Raw genomic sequence first — 18,954 nt, 5'->3', positions numbered from 1 at the left:
CAGCAAAATCCCTCTGTTAAATTGTGGTAACTGCATTTTAAAGTCTGCTTGGCCCGTACAGCCCACTCTTCATTCTCTGAAACGGCTCCCTCCCCCCGCCCCCCCAGCCAGCCTCCCCCCGCCCCCCCCCCAGCCAGCCGCATCTGTACGTGACCCTGACTATTGGCCACAACTGATGTAGCTCAAGCATGGACAGCGGCCAGACCTGGGCAATCAGATCCCTTTCTAGAGATTCAGAGAGCTTCTCAGTGTCTTCTGGGGGCTGGACCTGAAGGTGTGCTTGGGATTTGGGGCTGCTACGCACACAGGTGAGCAGGGCACTGGCCTTCAAGGAGAGGGGAAGAAGAGAGGCAGAGGTGAATGGCCCCAGCCCCGGGCAGACACGGGAGGGCAGGGCCTGGGTTCCTGGCAGCCTCTGCCTCTTGTGCCCCACCTCAGGGCACAGCCACATTCCTGCCTCTGCCCGGCAGCCGACTCAGGTGGTTTCTGTTTCAGTGGCCAAAAAGGATGCAGGGTCCAGGCAGCAAAACGTCCAGCCTGCTGAAGAACCATGGCCCTGTGGGTCATCTCCGTCTCCCCTCCTAGACAAGGCTTTGTCCACGATCCCAGGTCACCCTGGATTTTAAACCACCTGTGCTGGGTTTATCCCGCCCCATGCCACCTCGCTGAGCCTCAGCCCAACCTCCCTGCACTTCCTGCTGTTTCTCAGCCATGCACCTGGATGGCGTCAGGGTTGGAGACCACCGTCACTCAGCCGCCCAAGCTCCCCAGGTCCCCCAGAACAAACTCGGCACCCAGTGCAATGCATCCTGCTGGCAGAATGGCGGTCTAGAAGCCTGCGGCATCCATTTAGCTCCTCTCCCTGCCCAAATTCACCAATGGGAAAATGGCACATCAAGAAAATTCATTAAGTCAACAGAAATCCTTGAGTAGAGCCTTAACCTGCAGAGACCCTCCCCGGGGGGGTGGGGGGAACCATTACCGTCAAGTCAATTCTGACTCATGGCACCCCATGTGTTACAGAATAGAACTGCTTCATAGGGTTTCCTTGGCTGCAGTCTTTACAGAAGTAGGTCGCCAGGCCTTTCTTCTGTGGTGCTGGTGGGTGGGTTCAAACTGCCAACCTTTAGGTTAGTAGTTGAGTGCAAACCATTTGTGCCACCCAGGGACCTTTTCTGCAGAGACCCAAGGCTCCTCTGTCCCCACCTCCCTGAGCTGTACCTGAGATATAAATGGCGCCACCATCGCACCAATGCGACACAGGGAGCCGCTGGTTCCCATCCCCAAGGCACGCATGGTGGTGGGGTAGACCTGGAGGGGCAGAGGCAGAGGGAGCACCAGTTAGTGAGTCTGCACCTCTGCTTTCCCGAGTTCTCCCCTTCCCTTCACTTCCGGGTCAGGCTCTGGACAGAAAGGTAGGCTCCTGAGTCAGACAGAAGATTCCCACTTCAGAGCTATGAATGTTGTGGAGCTGCATGAAGGCAGTTTGACTGAGTGGAAAGAAAACCCTCCCCAAGTAACAACAATCCCATGAAACCTTTAACACAGATACAGTGAAAAGAATGGACTAGAAGGCCAAGAAAAATGACTACATTCTACACTGTTCACCTCCTTCTCTTCCAATTCATTCAGCTCTTGGCCCTTCCGTATCTTACGGCACGTTCTACTTCCTTGCTGCCACATTTATTTTGATAAATTTATAGTATTTTATACATTTACATTTATAGTAAAACCTCACTCATCTCTATGTTACCACTTAGGAGGAGCTGCGTGTGTCTGTTCAGGGTGATGAAAATATTTTAAAAATAGTGGTATTGGTTGCACAACTTGGTGAATGTAACTAATGCCAGTGAATTTGTCCCCTTAAAATTGGCTAAAATGGCATATTTTATATTACATATCTTTTACCACAATAAAGATAAATGACAACAATTTATCCTTAAAATGGAACAGAAACCAAAATATTCCCTGAAGTCTTCTTAAAACCAAATGATAGTTTAGCTTAAAGAGTAAATAATGTCAGCCTTGAGCACTGTGCTATCTCAAGATCTATCTATATGGGATCGAACTGTCAAGAGCAACTGGAAAGATTAAACGGGAAATTTAGAGGGCAGTGAGTTAATGTTTATGGGGGAAGAACAACTCGGAGAAGGAGGGTGAGAATGGTTGTACAACTGGAAGAATGTAACCAACGTACTGAATAGTACGTGTAGAAACTGTTGAATTGGTATATGTTTTGCTGTGTATATTCTCAATAACAACAACAAAATACAATTTTTTAAAACATCAACAGAAGCCAAGTTTTATGGATTGAATTATGTGTCCCAAAAGTCTGTGTTGTAAATCCTAACCTCTATGCCTCTGGTTATAATCCCACTTGGGAATGGCTTATCTTCGTTACGTTAATGAGGCAGGATTAGTGTCGGATGTATCTGGGAATCAATCTTTTTTGAGATATAAAAGAGATTAAACGAAAGCTAGCAAGCAGAGATGGGGAAGAAAGATGCCAAGCCACATGAAGATCACCCAGGAGCAGAAGCTCAAAGATACAAGGACATTCCTCCAGAGCCCACAGAGAGAGAAAGCCTTCCTCTAGAGCCGACACCCTGAACTCGGACTTCTAGACTCCTGAACTGTGAGAAAGTTCTGTTTGTTAAAGCCATCCATTTGTAGTATTTCTGTTATAGCAGCACTAGAACTAAGACACCAGAGATGCTTTGTTTATGGACAGACGCCCTCCCTAGGGACAGAAGAACACCCTCCCTGAGTTGCCCACTTTGCACAGCCTGCTGGAAGAAGCCGCTTCTCGGAAACTGACCTCCGCAGTGTAGATGTAGATGGTGTTGAAGTTGGCGGCCACCAGAGCCCTCAGCATGAACAGGAAGCCAATCAGGCCGGCACTAGGGGACAGGAGGGAGGTCATGTGAGCAGCATGGAGGACCCCATGTGGCCCCGTCCAAGTGCATTACAGATGCCAGGACACACTTCAGAGAACCCAGATCCCAGGGGAGCGCTGCTTCTCCACTGGCCTGATCTCGTGGTCCCAAAGCAAACACCTGACCCCAACCTTCCTGCAAGCCTCCTCCCTGTCCTCTCCACTCCCCGAGTGTGCCATCCCAGCCTCAAAAGATGGTGCTTACAATTTGCAGAGTAAATGGTATATATTAGAGTTGAGGCCACTCTAGGGTTGCAAAATAAGAGTGAAATGAATTTTCACACCACAGATATATTATATCGCTAAACTCCCTTGTATTGGTCCACACAATTTGGTAAACAACCAGAGTCTTGGTTCTCCAGGAAGCTGTACCGGAAAACCCTAAATGTTTTGGTGATAAAGTGAGTCCACCCACATTGGCACCCATCCTGTGATAGCTGCAGAGGGGTGGGGCCATGGGAAGAGGGCGTGGGACCCGGGCCAGGCAAGACGGCTCTAGTACACACAGCAGCCCCGGTCTCTACTGCCCCTGGTAGGAGGGACATGCCCCAGCCCCTTCTGAACACCAGGGGTCAGGAGACCACACTGAAAGCTCAGTTGTTGTGCAGACCCCTGAGACAAGTACCTTGAAGTGCAGATATTGAGGAGCAGGAAGAATAAGGCAGTACACCCCATGGTGATGGAAAGGCTCAGCCGTCTTCCCAGGAAATTGATGCCCAGAATATTTAAAGGATTCACTAGAAAGCAAGCAACAAAGACAATCCCAGTACCTTGAAAAGCAGGAAGCATTTATCAACCCTGGTGTGGGCCCATTCTTGGCATTTTGCAAAGAGGCCACTTCATCCAAACACCAGGAGTGCTGCAGCCGGAATCCAGTCAGATTTTCATCAACTTCAAGCCTCCTTCAAAGCAGTTTTCACACAGGTCAAAGGATGACAAGCCCCAGTGTGTGCAAAGGCTTTTGTATGCCCAGGTGGCTGATTCAATTATGTTTTACCAGGTGCAGCTGGGTTGATTGTGACTCATGGCGACTCCACGTGTGTCAGAGTAGAACTGCGCTCCACAGGGTTTTCAATGGCTGATTTTTCTGAAGTAGATTGCCAGGTCTTTCTTCCCAGGTGCCTCTGGGTGGACTCAAACCTCCAACCTTTGGGTTAGCAGCTGAGTGCTTAACCCTTTGCACCACCCACAGGCTCCATTATATCCTGTGGGCCTATTGTAAATCGTCGACTTGATAGACCTATATTTTAAATGTTTTACACCGTTCTGAATCAAATTCAAGGTGCTACTGATTTTTTTTTTTTAATAATATTTTATTGTGGTTTCAGTGAAGGTCAGGGGCTGCTGATTTTTAAGTACCATTATTTTATGTCTTGAAGTCCCTGGGTGGTGCAGTTAAGTGCTTGCCTGTCCACTGAAAGGTTGGAGGTTCAAGTCCACCCAGAGACACCTCAGAAGAAAGGCCTGGAGATCTACTTCTAAAAAATCAGCCATTGAAAACCCTGTGGAGCACGGTCCTACTCCTGCGCACACGGGGTCACCAGCAGTCAGAACTGACTTCGTGGCAGCTGGTTTATTACATACCTACTAACACAGAAATACTGCTGCCAGTTAAAGTCTAAGAAATGATTGTAAGACACATTTTTTTTTTCCAGTTAAAGGTAATGTATTATTCACTACTATTGTCATCACCATTATTATTAGGTATAATAGAAGCACTTCCATGTAAGGGAAAAAATCTCACTTGAAGGTGACATTATTTATCCTTTGAAACAGCAGACTCTCTCTTAAACAACCCCCACTGGCCCCGTTTGCCAAATTAATCAGTGCTTTTTATTCCCTCTAGCCAGACTACTTACTAATGCCCACGGCACACTGCAGGCTCACAGCTAGCGGGATACTCCTTAGTACGCCTGAGTGCTTCTGGTCCCACTCCTTGTACGTTTACCAAAAGTCAGCGGTGCTTGTACCCAAACCAGCTATACTGTTATTATAATTACAGAATTTTATTAAGCAATATGTAAACTGATTAAATATAAGTGCGAAAAAAGATGTGAACATTTCTATGTAAAGTAATTGAGATACTTTGGAAAAACTAGATGAAGACGAGCCACTAAAAGTATTGTCCAATTTAATTGTCTGTGAGATATCTGTTAAGGACTGGGGGAAAGTCTGCAGTATCTGGAAGACCTCTGCATACGGATTGTTCCATAAACATTCTTAGTGTCTCATTCCATTAAACACCTAGATGGTAAATCATAAATGGTGCAATGTGGGTGTGGTTTATACTAGAGTTTCCTATCAGTAGATTTATGCTTAATAAAAGGCAGGCCATATCTATATATTAAAAAAAAATCAAATGAATGTTTCAGTGTATATCATTTAGATTGAAGATAAATTTAAGATACGTATATAACATTTTTTACATTGCCGTTAAAAACTGACTGACATTCTCAAATTTTCTTTTCCAAAAAATTTCCTCTCTTAAGTGAGAAATTGTTGTTGTTGTTAGGTACCATCGAGTTGGTTCTGATTCATAGTGACCCTATATACTATAGAACGAAACACTGCCTGGTGCTGCACCATGCTCACAATCTGTAAGACACACTTTAACACAGAGATGTTAAAATGTGAAAAAAAAAAAAAATGCATCTGAGAATTGGTAAAACGTGGTAGTTCAAAGCTTCCCTCTCCAGACTCCCCTGCCCCACAAAAATCCAAGCTGGAAACATGCCACATGATGTGAGGACCTGCCCAGTCCTACTTGGCAGGAGCCGTGTCCACGGCAGGGTTACCCCTCTGTCCCCTGAGAGTCTGAGTTGCACCCACCCCACCCGAAACCACGGCCCCCTGCCTGAGAGAGAGACACTTACGTGCAATCTCTCCAATGGTGCTGATGATCATGGTGCGGTAGTCGGAGGGGGCGAACAGGTGGCAGTAGCAGGGACTCTGGCTCTCCTCCGAGTCCCCCACAGTCATGGCTACCTCAGACTCTGACTGCGAACCGCACACCAGGTCCCGCTCCAGCAGCTCAGCGCTGGCCAGGATGACGCCATAGTAGGCGAAAGAGATCCCCAGCCTGGAAAGGAGAGAGGGGCATTGTTGGGAAGAGCTGACGCCAAGCCTGAAGGATGGTGTATTCGTCTCCCAGGGCCGCTGTGCCAAGCACCACAACTTGGGGGACTTGTCAGGGCCAACATGTATTCTCTCACAGTTTTGGAGTCCAGGAGTCTGAAATCAGGGTGTCAGCAGGGCCATCCTCCCTCCGAAGGTTCTAGAAGAGGATCCTTTCTGGTCTTTCTCAGCTTCTGGAAGCCCCAAGTGTTCTTTGGATAACGGAGCCCTGGTGGCATGGTAAGGAGCCCTGGTGGTGCAGTGGGTAAAGGGCTTGGCTGTTAATGAACAGATTGATGACTTGAACCCACCAGCTGCTCCGCAGGAGAAAGATGTGGTAGTCTGCTTCTGTAAAGACAACAGCCTTGGAAAACCTATGGGGCAGGTCCACTCTGTCCTATAGGGTTGCCATGAGTCGGAATTGACTCAACGGCAACGGGTTCGGAGCCGGTGTTTGGTTCCTTGGCCTGCAGCTGCAAGACGACTCCATCGTCACATGGCCTTTTTCCCTGTGTCTCTCTCTGTGTCTCTTCTCTCTTACAAGGACACCACTCAGATTGGATCAGGACCCACCCCCCTCCAATATGACCTCCAGGTAACTGATAACATCTTCAAAGACCCTATTTCCAAACAAGGTCACTTTCACAGGTACCAGGGGCTCGGGGGACACAGTTCAATCCTTCACAGTTGGGGGTGCCATGAGAGGCACGGATGTGCTGGACGGCTTTCCAAGTGGAAGGCAGGGTGCAGGGAGGTGAAGGTGAAGGAAAGCTCAGCTCACACACCAGGGAGAGAGCGGAGGACAGAGTCCACTGGAGGGGTCGGCTCTGCAAGAGCAGGCGGGACTAGATGGTGGAAGGCTGGCACACCGGGCTGCGGAGGCTGAAGTCTGGTTCTTTTCCAGTTTGACGTCTTAACACACACTTATCAGCTCAGTTCTGCAGGTCAGAAGTCCGTGAGCTCAGCTGATTTCTCTGCTCCAAGTCTCACACAGCTGAAGTCAGGTGTAGGCAGGGCTGGTTCCTCTCCGGAGGAGAATCCTTTCCAGGTTCATTCAGCTTATGGGCAGAATTCCATTCCTTGTGCCTGTGGGGGACTGGTCCCCATGTCATTGCTGGCTGTCGACCAGAGGTGGCCTGCATTCCTTGGCTTGTGGCCCCTTTGTCTTCAAGGATAGTAACCATAGGCGAGTCTTTCTCATTCTTTGAACCTCTCTGACCTCCCTTCTGCTTCATCTCCTGCTTTCTTTTCTACAGGGTCTCTCTGATTCCAGCCAGAATCATTCCTCAGCTTTTCTTTTTTTCTAATCTTTCAAGTGATTAGATTGGGGCCCACCCCCCATAATCCACATAATCCAGGATAATCTCCGTTTTTCAAGGTCCCTTCACAAGAGTACCTGGATTAGTGTTTGAGTGAATAACCCAGGGCAGGAACCCTGGGGGGACACCTTTAGAATTCTGACCACCATAAAGTGTCTTCAAGCAGGCCATGAAAGCCACTGAGGGTTTCTGCTTTTGCTTTATATTTTCTTCTTATCTTTTTTCTGTCCTTTAAGAAATATTTTTATTGAGGAAGCAGAGACAGACTAGGAAGAAAGGCCTGGCGATATACATCCAAAAATTAGCCAGTGGAAACCCTATGAATCCCCATGGCCCAGTCTGAAACCGATTTGGGGGATGGCGTGGGACCAGGCAGTGTTTTATCTCGTTCTGCATGGGGTCGCCATGAATCAGGGGCCAACTTGATGGCAGCTAGTAACAACCCATTGACCCTTTGCCATTGAGTTGATTCCCACTCATGGCGGCCCAATGTGTTACAGAGTAGAACTGGTCTCCATTGGGTTTTCAGTGGCTAAAGTTTTTTTTTTAATGTTTTAGAAGCAGATCGCCAGGCCTTCACAGAAATTTGTATGGCTTTTCTAGTTTGCTCAACAGAAAGGTTAGTCTGAAATGGCCAAGTCAGGCATTTCTGGAAGCAAAACTCTGGAAGTTTTTGAATCACTGACCAGCTTTGGTAGAGTCAAGGGAGGTGGCCGCCAGGGTAGAGTTTGGAGGCTGCCGCAGCGAAGTCAGGAACTCCCATGGCAAACAGAAGGAGAGCAAGCATCTCAAAGGCTGCAGAGAAATGAGGTATAGAGAGGGCCCCAGGGGCTGACCCATTGGATTTGAATACTGGTGACTTCCAAAAGTTCATTTCTGGCACGTGACGAGGACGAAGACCAGGCTGCAAACCCTTCAGAAGTGAGCACATAGCTTGCGCGAAAAATTAAAACCTGGTGTGGACACCTGGGTTTGCTCGCACTCTCTCTGTTTTTTGCAGTTGGTGGAATGTTATGGATAGAATTGTGTCCCCCAAAAATATGTGTTGTATATCCTAACCCCTGTATGATTATGAACCCTGGTGGCACGGTGGTTAAGCACACTTGGCTGCTAACCAAAAGGTCAGCAGTTTGAAATCACCAGTTGCTCCTCGGGAGAAAGATATGGCACTCTGTTTCCGTAAGGATTGAAAAAGCCTTGGAAATCTGATGAGGCAGTTCTTCTCTGTCCTATAGGGTCGCTATGAGTCACAATTGACTTGACGGCAATGGGTTTGGCTTTGGGTTTATACCTATGGTTATAATCCCATTTGGGAATGGTTGACTTTGTTTTGTTAATGAGTCAGTATTAGTGTAGCGTGTGTCTTGAGTCAATCTTCTTTGAGATATAGAAGAAGATTAAGCTAGAGAGCAGAGATGGGGGAAGAGAGATGCCACGCCACATGAAGATCACTAAGGAGCCAAGGAAGAGAAGGTGAAAAGAGACAGGGACCTTCCCCCAGAGTGGACAGAGAAAGAGGCTTCCCCTAAAGCCGGCGCCCTGAATTGGGATTTCTAGCCTCCCAAACTGTAAGAAAATAAATTTCTTTTCCTTAGAGTCACCCACTTATGGTATTTCTGTTATAGCAGCGCTAGATAAGTAAGACGGTGGTGTTAGCAGAAAGGTAAGACACTTCTGGAGGTAATCTTTGGAGCCTGGCTTCATGGTTTTCTCCCTAGTAGCACTCAGAGTGGATTTACATACAGAGGTTTTCTCCAGGTGCCTGTTTACTTAAAAATAGTTTGGAAATAATTCCATTCTTACCATATGACCCAGATCTGCAGTGTGGTCCGCAAATATTTGGCATTCAGTAGGTCGGCAAATCTTCCTCTTTTGTCCTGGGGTAAGGAAAAGGGAAAGCAGAACTCATTTAGTGGGTGAAGGGTGAGCTAAGGTAGCCACCCCAGTATTTTAGATCATGTTGTTGTGTGCCATGGAGTCAATTCCAACTCATAGCGACTCTGTAGGGCAGAGCAGAACTGCCCCATAAGCTGCGATCTTCACGGGAGCAGGTCACCAGGTCTTTTCTCCCACGGAGCGGATGGTGAGTTTGAACAGCTAACCTTTCCAGTTAGCAGCCAAGCGCTTAACCACTGCACCACTAGGGCTCCTTCTTTAGATCATACCATGGAGTGAGATAACTCTCAGCTCCCCTGAGAACAAGTCACCCAAACCTATAGATGTTTGTTTTTTACCACCTCGGCCCATCAGCCTTGCACAATTATGATTGCCACTGGCAAATACCAAACCTCACGGAACTCAGGATTCTAATCCCTTCCCTCTTCCCCTTTTCACCAGTGCCGGCGGAAGGGTGGGGGCTGGCGTGGGGAAAAGACGGGGTGGGCACATGAAAAGTAGCTGACAGGGAATGGTGGCCCTTAATCCTGAGGGGAGATTATTTTAACATGAATATTAAAAAGAAAAACCTTGTATTAAAAATATATATATATGAGGCATGTGTAAGACAGAAGAATGGCGTACATTTAGAAAGGGACAGAATGCCCAATTTCTGTCTGTATCACAAAGGGAGTAGTTTAGTTTTTACCTATAGCAGGCGCCTAATGACCATTTTTGGGTAAAAATAAATAAGGATGGGTTACATGGAATTGAGCAGTCATGGGTTTTTCTGTGAAGCTGGGGATGCTTCGGGGGTTACAGGTGGAAGCTAGACTCCCGAGTTTGGCACCAGATATCCTGGAGTTTGCTGCCACAGAAAGTCGGAGCTTGAAGGGACCTAGAGGCCTTTTGCTCCTGTGGCTTTGGGACTCAGTGTCTCAAGGTCACTGTGGGTGAGGTGGATCTACAGACACTCCACCGCTCTGTTCTACGTCTCGGGGCTACGGTTCCTCCTCGTGCGGAGCCCTGTGATCAAGTCCTAGCTCCCCATTTTCCGATACAGAACATGTGACCCAGAGATGGTAAGTGACTTGCCTAAGATCACACAGCCAGTTGGAGGCAGAACCAGCCTAGAGCCCAGGTCTCTGGAGCACCAGTCCTAGGTCTGGCCCATCCACCTCTCAACCATGTCCCCTTGGGTTTAGACGTGACTGTGGTCCCCAAGTCATATGAGGGTTCAGAAAGCTGAGTCTACAACGAATCACAATCATAAACTTTATGCTGATAAGTCGGGTGGTGCGAGACCATTGGCCTCACTCCAAATAGGTGGGCCCCCTCTCACCTCCTCTGTGGTGTGGCCGACCCCAGCTGGTTCCCAAAATCATCTCCACGTCCTCACTGTGAGAAGTCCAGTCCAGCCTCCTGTAGGTCTGCTGACATGGCCAGTCTGACCAGCCCCTCTGCACACTTCCCTCCAGGCTTCCCTAGCTTCATTCTACCTGCAGCACCCTTTCCCCCCAACAGGGCTCACTCCCCTTCAGGGCACTATTCCCATCCCGTAGATCCCCAGCAGGTGGAGCAGACCACACTGCTTGGTCACTGTCTCTGTTCTGCTCGCACAGGCCCAGCTGTCTGCACAGAGCTGGCTCCCCACATCTGCAGTTGGTACTGTCGTTGATTCTCTCATACGTGACTCTGGCCTCTAAGCAGATTGTCAGTTCTGAATCGTTTGCCTTCAAGTCGATTCCAACTCCTGGCAATCCCACGTTTCCCGTGTTTCAGTGTAGAACTGTGTTCCACAGGGGTCTCAACAGCTGTAATCTTACGGAAGTAAATCACCAGGCCTTTCTTCCATGCCACCACTAAACACTAAAAAACACTAGGTGGATTCAAATCCCCAACCATACAGTTGATGGTTGAGTACAAACCGTTTGTGTTACCCAGGGACCTGAGAGTCTGGAAGGCAGGGTCTACTGCTTGTGGCTGTGTATCCACAGGGCCTTGCTCCATGGGTGATGGTGGGGAAAGATAAGACCACTTAGTGGGCATGATGGATGGAGGCTGGAAGCTGAACGCTTGAGGAATAAGCAGAAGGAAGAAGGAGGCAGGAAGAAGAGAGGAAGGAGGGGAGAAAATGTGGAGAGAAGAGGGGAGAAGGAGGGGCTGGAGGGGGGGAGATGGGATGTGGAGGGAGGAGGCCAGTTGGAGGAAGGAGCATGGAGGAGGCAAGAGGAAGACTGAAGAGGGACGATGCTGGATGGAACAGTGTGTGGATGGAGGAGGAAGGGAAAGGAAGGAGGAGGGGACACTCTTCTGGGCCTCAAGGTCTCTAGTAATGGAATTACAACTACTGGGTCCATTTCACAAATACACACCCAAAATGGGGGAGCTTGGTCCCCCATGCTCATGCAGCTCTCTGTGGTTTTCAGTTAATTGTCTCTACTAAGTTTTTTTTTCTCTTTGAAATCATCTTTATTTTTTATACTGCTGACCTCAAAATTTCCTAGGCACATAAAGATTTTGTGCCAGTCTTTACAAAGTGTAAATAACTTCTTTCATTTAATCACAGTTGTGTGACAACCAATTAGCCCCATACCGTCTTTTGCCCAATAAGATGTAGCTGTCAGCATCTTGGTAGGAACGCTCAAGATATCCAAGGCTATCTAATAGCAGCCTCCAGAACTCTGAACCCTCAATAGCTACTTCCAAAATTCAGAGAATAAATTAGAATAACAGAATCATCCTTAATCTCTTGGAAGAAAGCTCAGGTGTCTTGTTCCACAATTAGATTTTGAGAAATGCGTAATAATTAGGGGAAAACACCCCATAAAGCAAGATGAAAACACCCGAGCAGGACACAGTCAGTAGTGGTGACGATTGCAGAACATGGCGAACGTGACCAATGTTGCCTGATTACACATGGAAAAACGGTTAAGATGGCAAATGTTTTGTTATGTGCATTTTACCAGAGTTAAAAAAAAAGATTAAATAAAATTAAAAATCTACTTCCTCAAAAAAGAAAAAAAATACGATTAGGAGTTTGCAGAAGGTCTGGGGTATTGTTGTTAGGTGCCGTCAAAGCGGTTCCAACTCACAGCAACCCTACATACAACAGAATGAAACACTGCCCAGTCCTGTGCCATTCTCATAATCCTTGCTATGTTTGAACCCATTGTTGCAGCCACTGTGTCAATCCATCTCATCGAGGGTCTTCCTCCTTTTCACTGACCCTCTACTTTACCAAGCATGATGTCCTTCTCCAGGGACTAGTTCCTCCTGATAACATGTCCAAAGTATGTGAGACAAAGTCTTGCAACCCTTGCTTTTAACGAGCATTCTGGTTGTACTTCTTCCAAGACCGATTTGTTCCTTCTTCTGGCATTCAGTATTCTTCGCCAACACCATAATTCAAAGACATCAATTCTTCTTCCATCTTCTGTATTCGCTGTCCAGCTTTCACACGCGTACGAAGTGATTGAAAACACCATGGCTTGGGTCAGGTGCACCTTAGTTCTCGAAGTGACATCTTTGCTTTTTAACACTTTAAAGAGGTCCTTTGCAACAGATTTGCCCAATGCAATGCGTTGTTTGATTTCTTGACTGCTGCTTCCATGGATGTTGATTGTGGATCCAAGTAAAATGAAATCCTTGACAACTTCAATCCTCATGATTTTTGCGTTGTCAGTGAGCACACAACACCTCACCGGTAAAATGCCCAGCACCAGCCAGGTGCAGTGGGATTGGCAGTAGTTTGTCATCACTGGTGTCCAGAGAACCAATCAGGAATGCCCAGAGCAGCCCCCTGGTATCTGTGTGGCGGACACTTGAGGACTGGACACTCAGACATGAACCGTCCTGGGTGGGCCACAGGCTCCTCTGGAGAGGGAGGTTTCTGTGGAAGGGGGTGGGCAGGGCAGCTGCTGCTTGGGGCATCGTCTCAGACCCAGAGCAGAAGCAGGGTCAGGAACAGGCACACCCATGGCTACGCCAACAGAATATCAGACTGGGTGAGAAAAATAACATCAGCTCTATATTTATAAGCAATACACTTAAAGCAAAACAATACAGAAAAGTTAAAAATAAAGGGCTAGAAAAAGATATGCCAGGAAAATACTAGCCAAAGCCAGTTTAGACATATTAACATGAGAGAAAATAGAATTTATGGTACAAAGCAGAGTGGGAATAAAGACATACTTCAAATAATAAGACTAATCCATGCCCCAAAGAGCTCAAGCATACATTAAGATGCAACAAGAAGCCAGCCTTAAAACACATGAAGCAAACTGTCAGAACTATGAGGAGATATGGACAAAGCCATCGCTTTGCTGGGGAACTATTATCTCAAGCAGACAAAATCTAGTACAAGTATCAAATATTTACGCAACAATTACATAGAAATATATGTATGTATACACACACACACACACACACACACTCGTGCCTGTGTATGTTGTTACAGAGAAACTGTAATGCGGCTTTAGAATAAAACAGAAGGCTTTAAAAGCAGTCCAGACCGGGAACAACGCAGCTCATGAGCGTGAAACCACAAATCCGAGTCTCAGTAACTACACCAACCTTTTTATAGGGTTTAGACAAGGAAGAGGGCTTGTGCTATTTTGATTGGTGGTTAGTGAGGTAAGGGGACTAAGAATGTGTTACAGAAGTTAATCACAGGAGTTACAGAGATACCAAACTATAGTCACAGGATGACATGTCATAAAACTTGGTTTAATGAGAAGTGTCTCTAAGGGAGGTTGGGGACCAGACTGATGACGGACATTTGGTGCCAGGACTCTTCTTCTCAGGATTGCTCGTGTAACCAAAATCTGTGTAAGCTACTCGGGGAATTTCAGATACGGCTAACTCCAAGGCCCTCTCGGAACACTGCTATCACATCTTTGTCATAAGGAAATAGTTTCTGGGCCCTCTGTACACAAAATGCTCCTATGTCAATATTATCTCTTCTGAGTGCTTTGCTTTTACATCTCAACCTTGGCCCAGGGGAAACATTCTCCTGTGTTTCCATGGTTGCTAAACAATTAAAAGAGTTTAATGATAGCATTTGTGAGCACTCTGGGTTGACTCAGTTAATTAAATAGGGAACCCCGGGCAGGCAGGTAAAAAGACCAGTTTAATTCAGCAAAAACTGGGTTTAATTCAATCATCTAGTCCTGGACTCAAAAAAAAAAAAAAAACCTTGATAAACTTCTCCTTTACAATGTATACACACACACACACATGTTTAATGAGAACATCCATTTTTTTTTAAGCACACGTGAAACATAAACAAAAAGTGGCTCTGTAAAGGACAAAAGAAAAGCCTCAATAAATTCCAAATATTTGATAACATCTTCTGACCAAAATCCAATTACACTGGAAACAATAACAATTAAAAAAAAAAAAAGTTAGTTAAAAGATAACTCACTGTTAAAGACAAAATAATAATGGAAATTATGAAATAGAAATAAAAATACTCTAACAAAACTTTTTGAATGCAGCTTAATGGTTTATTAAAAATCAAAAAGACTAAAAGTAAATGAGCTAAGTTCTAAACTCAAGAAGCTAGAAGAACAAAAGAAAGTCAAACAACACAGAAGAGTAGAAGTTAAAGAGACAATGAAAAAATCAATAAAGAGAATCAGTTCAAAAAAAGTTTTTTCTTTGAAGTCTAATAAAACAGACTTCTAGTAAGAGGGACTGAGAAAAAAGAGAGAAGGCACAAATAAACAACATTTCAGATGAAAAACAGTACATACTTACAAAGCAGAAAGTTTTGAAACTCCTAAGAGACCACTCAGAACAATTTTACATCAATAACTTTGAAAACTTAGATGAATTGGACAATTTTCTAAAAAAAACTATAGATTACTAAAATTGACTCAATCAAAAGTATAAAACATAAGCAGACTATAAGCTTAAAATAAATTGAACCAATATTGGAAACACTCCCCTTCCAACTTGTTAGTAGCCATGGAGTGGACTCTGACTCACAGCGACCCCACGTGTTACAGAGTAGAACTGCTCCATAGGGTTTTCTTGGCTGCAATCTTAATGCAAGCAGATTGCCAGGCCTTCCTTCCAAGGTACTGCTAAAAAAACAAAAAGGTACAGCTAGGGGGGTTTAAACCACCAACCTTTAGGTTAGTCCAAAAACAAAAACCACACCCATTGCCATCAAATCGATTCTAACTCACAGCAACCCTATAGGACAGAGTAGAACTCCCCCGTAGGATTTCCAAGCCTGCAGTCTGAGGCAGTTCTACCCTGTCCTATAGAGCCGCTATGAGTCGGAATTGACTCAGCCGCAAAGGGTTTGGTTTTTTTTTAATCTGTACGGAAGCAGGCTGCCACATCTTTCTCCCTCTAAGCGGCTGGTAAGTTCGAACTGCCAACCTGTCAGTTAATAGCTGAGCACTTAACCCCTGCATCACCAGGGCTCCTTTTAAGTTAGTGGTCACTGCAAACTGTTCGTGCCACCAGGGGTCTTCTGTAAGATTACAGCCTCTGAAAACCCCATGGCCTGCGGTTCTACTCTGACACACGCGGGGTCGCCATGAGTCAGGGGTGACTTCATGTAACCAGATTGGTTTTGGGTTGACTGTACCCCAGAGTCTATGCTCCTAGCCCTCTGCCTCTAAGGGCGGGATGAGAAAGCTCAGGTCCTCTGGCCGCTGGCTCCCATGACTCCATGTGGGACCAAGCCAAGCCAAGCCAGTTGCCGTGGGGTTGATTCCAACTCACAGCAACCCCATATGACAAAGTAGGTCGGGTGGGACGCCACCTGGACATCTCTCACTCACCTGCACTGGCTCCACCAGCCTGCCCTCCGGCATGACCGAGCTGTTTATCCTGGCAATGCGCTCCAGAGTGGCCAGGGCAGCCTGGGTGTTCCCAGTGGAGACGTTGAAGCGAGCCGACTCAGGAATAAACTGCACAGATCACAGAGAGCTTCAGGATCCAGCTCCAGAGACCCCAGGGCCTGACAACTGCTGCTGCACACATTCCCCAGACGGGAAGGGAATGTGAGAGCTTGAAGGCATAAAACACGCAGGCCTTCTAGAATTGAAGCTGGTTTAGAACAAACATGGCCATGTTCTGCTCCTGCCATCCCATCTGGGAGAAGCACGAGGCTGGTACTGAGCTTCTCACCTTGTTAACACGATAAAGTCTTACAGCTAGGTGGTGACGCCCGCTGCCCCAGGTCCCCAGTGCCCACTACTGCTCTGCCACCAAAGCCCCTTGCCAGGTCCCCAGCCTCCCCATAGTGCAGCAGCCCAAACGTCAACAACAGAGGGGCCCCCGAACCCATGCTGTGAGGCCTTGGTCCTCACTCCAGGCTAGTGTTGTTCGGTGCCGTTGAGTCGATCCCAACTCATTGCGACCCGATATGATAGAGCAGAACTGCCCCAAAGGGCAGATCGTCAGCTCTTTCTCCTTTGAGCTGCTGGACCACCAGGGCTCCCTCCTCCCTCCATAACTGTTGCATTTCTTTTCTTTTTTAATTGTGCTTTAAGGGAAAGTTTACAGTTCAAGTGAGTCTCTCATATAAAAACTTATACACACCTTGCTGTGTACTCCTAGCTGTTCTCCCCTTCGTGAGAGAGCACACTCGTCTCCACCCTGTATTCCCCGTGTCCATTCAACCAGCTCCTGTCCCCCTCTGCCTTCTCATCTCACCTCCAGGAGCTGCCCACATAGTCTCAGGCGTCTACTTGAGCCAAGAAGCTCACTCCTTACCAGTGTCATTTTCTGTCTTACAGTCCAACTGTTGTATATTTTGAGCATCACACTCGGAAAGCAGGATAGGCCTCCCCTGGAGCCGGGAACCTGAGACTCAACGTGGATGGCTCCCTGCCCTCGAGCCTCATCCACTGGGGACCACTGGTTTTTCCTCAGAAGAGCCTCACACACACCCGCCAACAACACCCCCACCCCACTGCATCAATCGTGGGCAGGGCAGGTCCTCACCACCTCCCACAGGGACTGTCCCCATGGTCTTCTTACTGCTTCCAGGTCCTGGTCGGGCCACCCTCCACCCAGCGGCCCCTGCACAGACACTATCCCCTCCTTAAACACCCAGGCCCCCCCCGCCCAGGTCTGGCCGCAGGCCTACCTTCCCAGCCCGCCCTCCACCAGCACCCCCTCAGCCATCCCAGCTCCATCTCCTCCCCAAACGTGTCCTGCATCTTCACACCTTCATGAGTGGGCTGGGGTTTACCCTGCTGTGGATAGCTGCCCTCATGTCACCCCCCAGACTCATGGCAACCCCGTGCACAACAGGACGAAATACTGCCCGGTCCCGTGCCATCCCTGTAATTAATTGTAGATCTGGGTTTTCACTGGCTGATTTTCAGAAGTAGATCACCAGGCTTTTCTTCTTAGTCTGTCGCAGTCTGAAAGCTCCGCTGAAACCTACTCGGCACCATAAAACCATTAAAACCTAGCCCACTGCCGTCAAGTCAATTCTGACTCATAGTGACCCTATAGGGCAGAGTAGAACTGACCCATAGAGTTTCCAAGGAGCACCTGGTGGATTTGAACTGCTGACCTTTTGCTTAGCAGCTCTAGCACTTACCCCATACGCCACCAGGATTTCCATCACCATAGCAACACGCAAACCACCACAGAGTGATGGGTGGAGGCTGCACAGGGCGTCTCCCACATGGAAGGCAACAGCCCTGACTGTAGCTGGGACAGCATTTACCCAGTGCTTTCTCTTCACATCCAGCTTCCACTGATTGGCTGGGAGCTCCTGGGTGGCATAAACTGTCTTCTGCCTCTCTTTGGCCTAGGAACCTAGTACTGAGCCTGGCACTTGCTCAATGCGAGTGTGACGAACTAAAGGGCAAGCTCAAGATTCAAAGTAATAGTGATTTTTTACAAGGAACTGACATAGCTCAATAGCTAACACATACTGAGCGCTTATGCTCCACGGGCTACTTGGGGAAAGGAGCCCTGGTAGCACAGTGGTTACGCACTCAGCTCCTAACCAAAAGGTTGGCAGTTCAAACCCACCAGCTGTTCCTTGGGAGAAAAATGTGGCAGTCTGCTCCTGTAAAGATCACAGCTATGGAAACCCTATGGGGCAGTTCTACTCTGTCTTACGAGTCACTGTGAGTTGGAATTGACTTGACAGCAGCAGGCTTACCAGACAGCTTGGGGAGTCTCACATGTTATCTTCATCCTCACCACAGCCCTGTGAAATACACACTATGCATTCGGCACTCAGGGGCGGAATGACTTTCCAGGCGTTGGTGCTGAGCTCTGCTCTAGACAGCTGGCTCTGGAGCCAACATACTACACTGCCCCCTAGAGGCCAGACCAGGGAAAATGGGACACCCAGTTAAACCAGATATGTACCATGTCTGGTCTCGGACCGTGGAGTCCTACATGTAGATTCCAGAAACCCCGTTGAGCGCACAATTACAGGCTCCACATGTCTTCAGGTGCCTAGGCTTGGAAACAAATCACGGAGGCAGAGCTCAGGGTTGAGGGTCCCACTGTGGGTGCTGCCGGCTGGACAGCAGTGCCATGTGTGTGCTCCATCAATGGAGACGGGAGATCCACTCGGAGGAACAGAAGGCTGTCTGAGTCACAGCCCCAGCGCACCCTCTAACCTACTGCCTACAGGACAGGGACCCCCAGACAGGGCTGCAGGCCAGGGGTCGGAAGACAGAGTGGAAGGTGTATGTGACGGTTAACGCGATGTGT

The 18,954-nt window shown here is 47.6% G+C and overlaps 1 protein-coding gene across 2 annotated transcripts in view; it reads right to left on the bottom strand.

The window, feature by feature from the left end:
• Positions 1–18,954, bottom strand: part of SVOPL (SVOP like) — a 67,083-nt gene that overhangs the window by 12,186 nt on the left and 35,943 nt on the right. For both annotated transcript variants that reach the window (XM_023539181.2, XM_023539182.2), the window contains 6 exons: positions 16,044–16,172; positions 9,172–9,245; positions 5,809–6,014; positions 3,561–3,672; positions 2,819–2,900; positions 1,222–1,311 (listed from right to left, as the gene is read on the bottom strand). In XM_023539181.2, the coding sequence (XP_023394949.1) occupies positions 1,222–1,311; positions 2,819–2,900; positions 3,561–3,672; positions 5,809–6,014; positions 9,172–9,245; positions 16,044–16,172 (693 nt within the window). The remainder of the gene's footprint in view (positions 1–1,221; positions 1,312–2,818; positions 2,901–3,560; positions 3,673–5,808; positions 6,015–9,171; positions 9,246–16,043; positions 16,173–18,954) is intronic.

This window comes from Loxodonta africana, chromosome 8 (assembly GCF_030014295.1).
Source record: "Loxodonta africana isolate mLoxAfr1 chromosome 8, mLoxAfr1.hap2, whole genome shotgun sequence".
Lineage (NCBI taxonomy): Eukaryota > Metazoa > Chordata > Mammalia > Proboscidea > Elephantidae > Loxodonta > Loxodonta africana.
The sequence above is the reverse complement of the archived record's forward strand: the minus strand, read 5'-3'. Positions and strand labels throughout refer to the sequence as shown.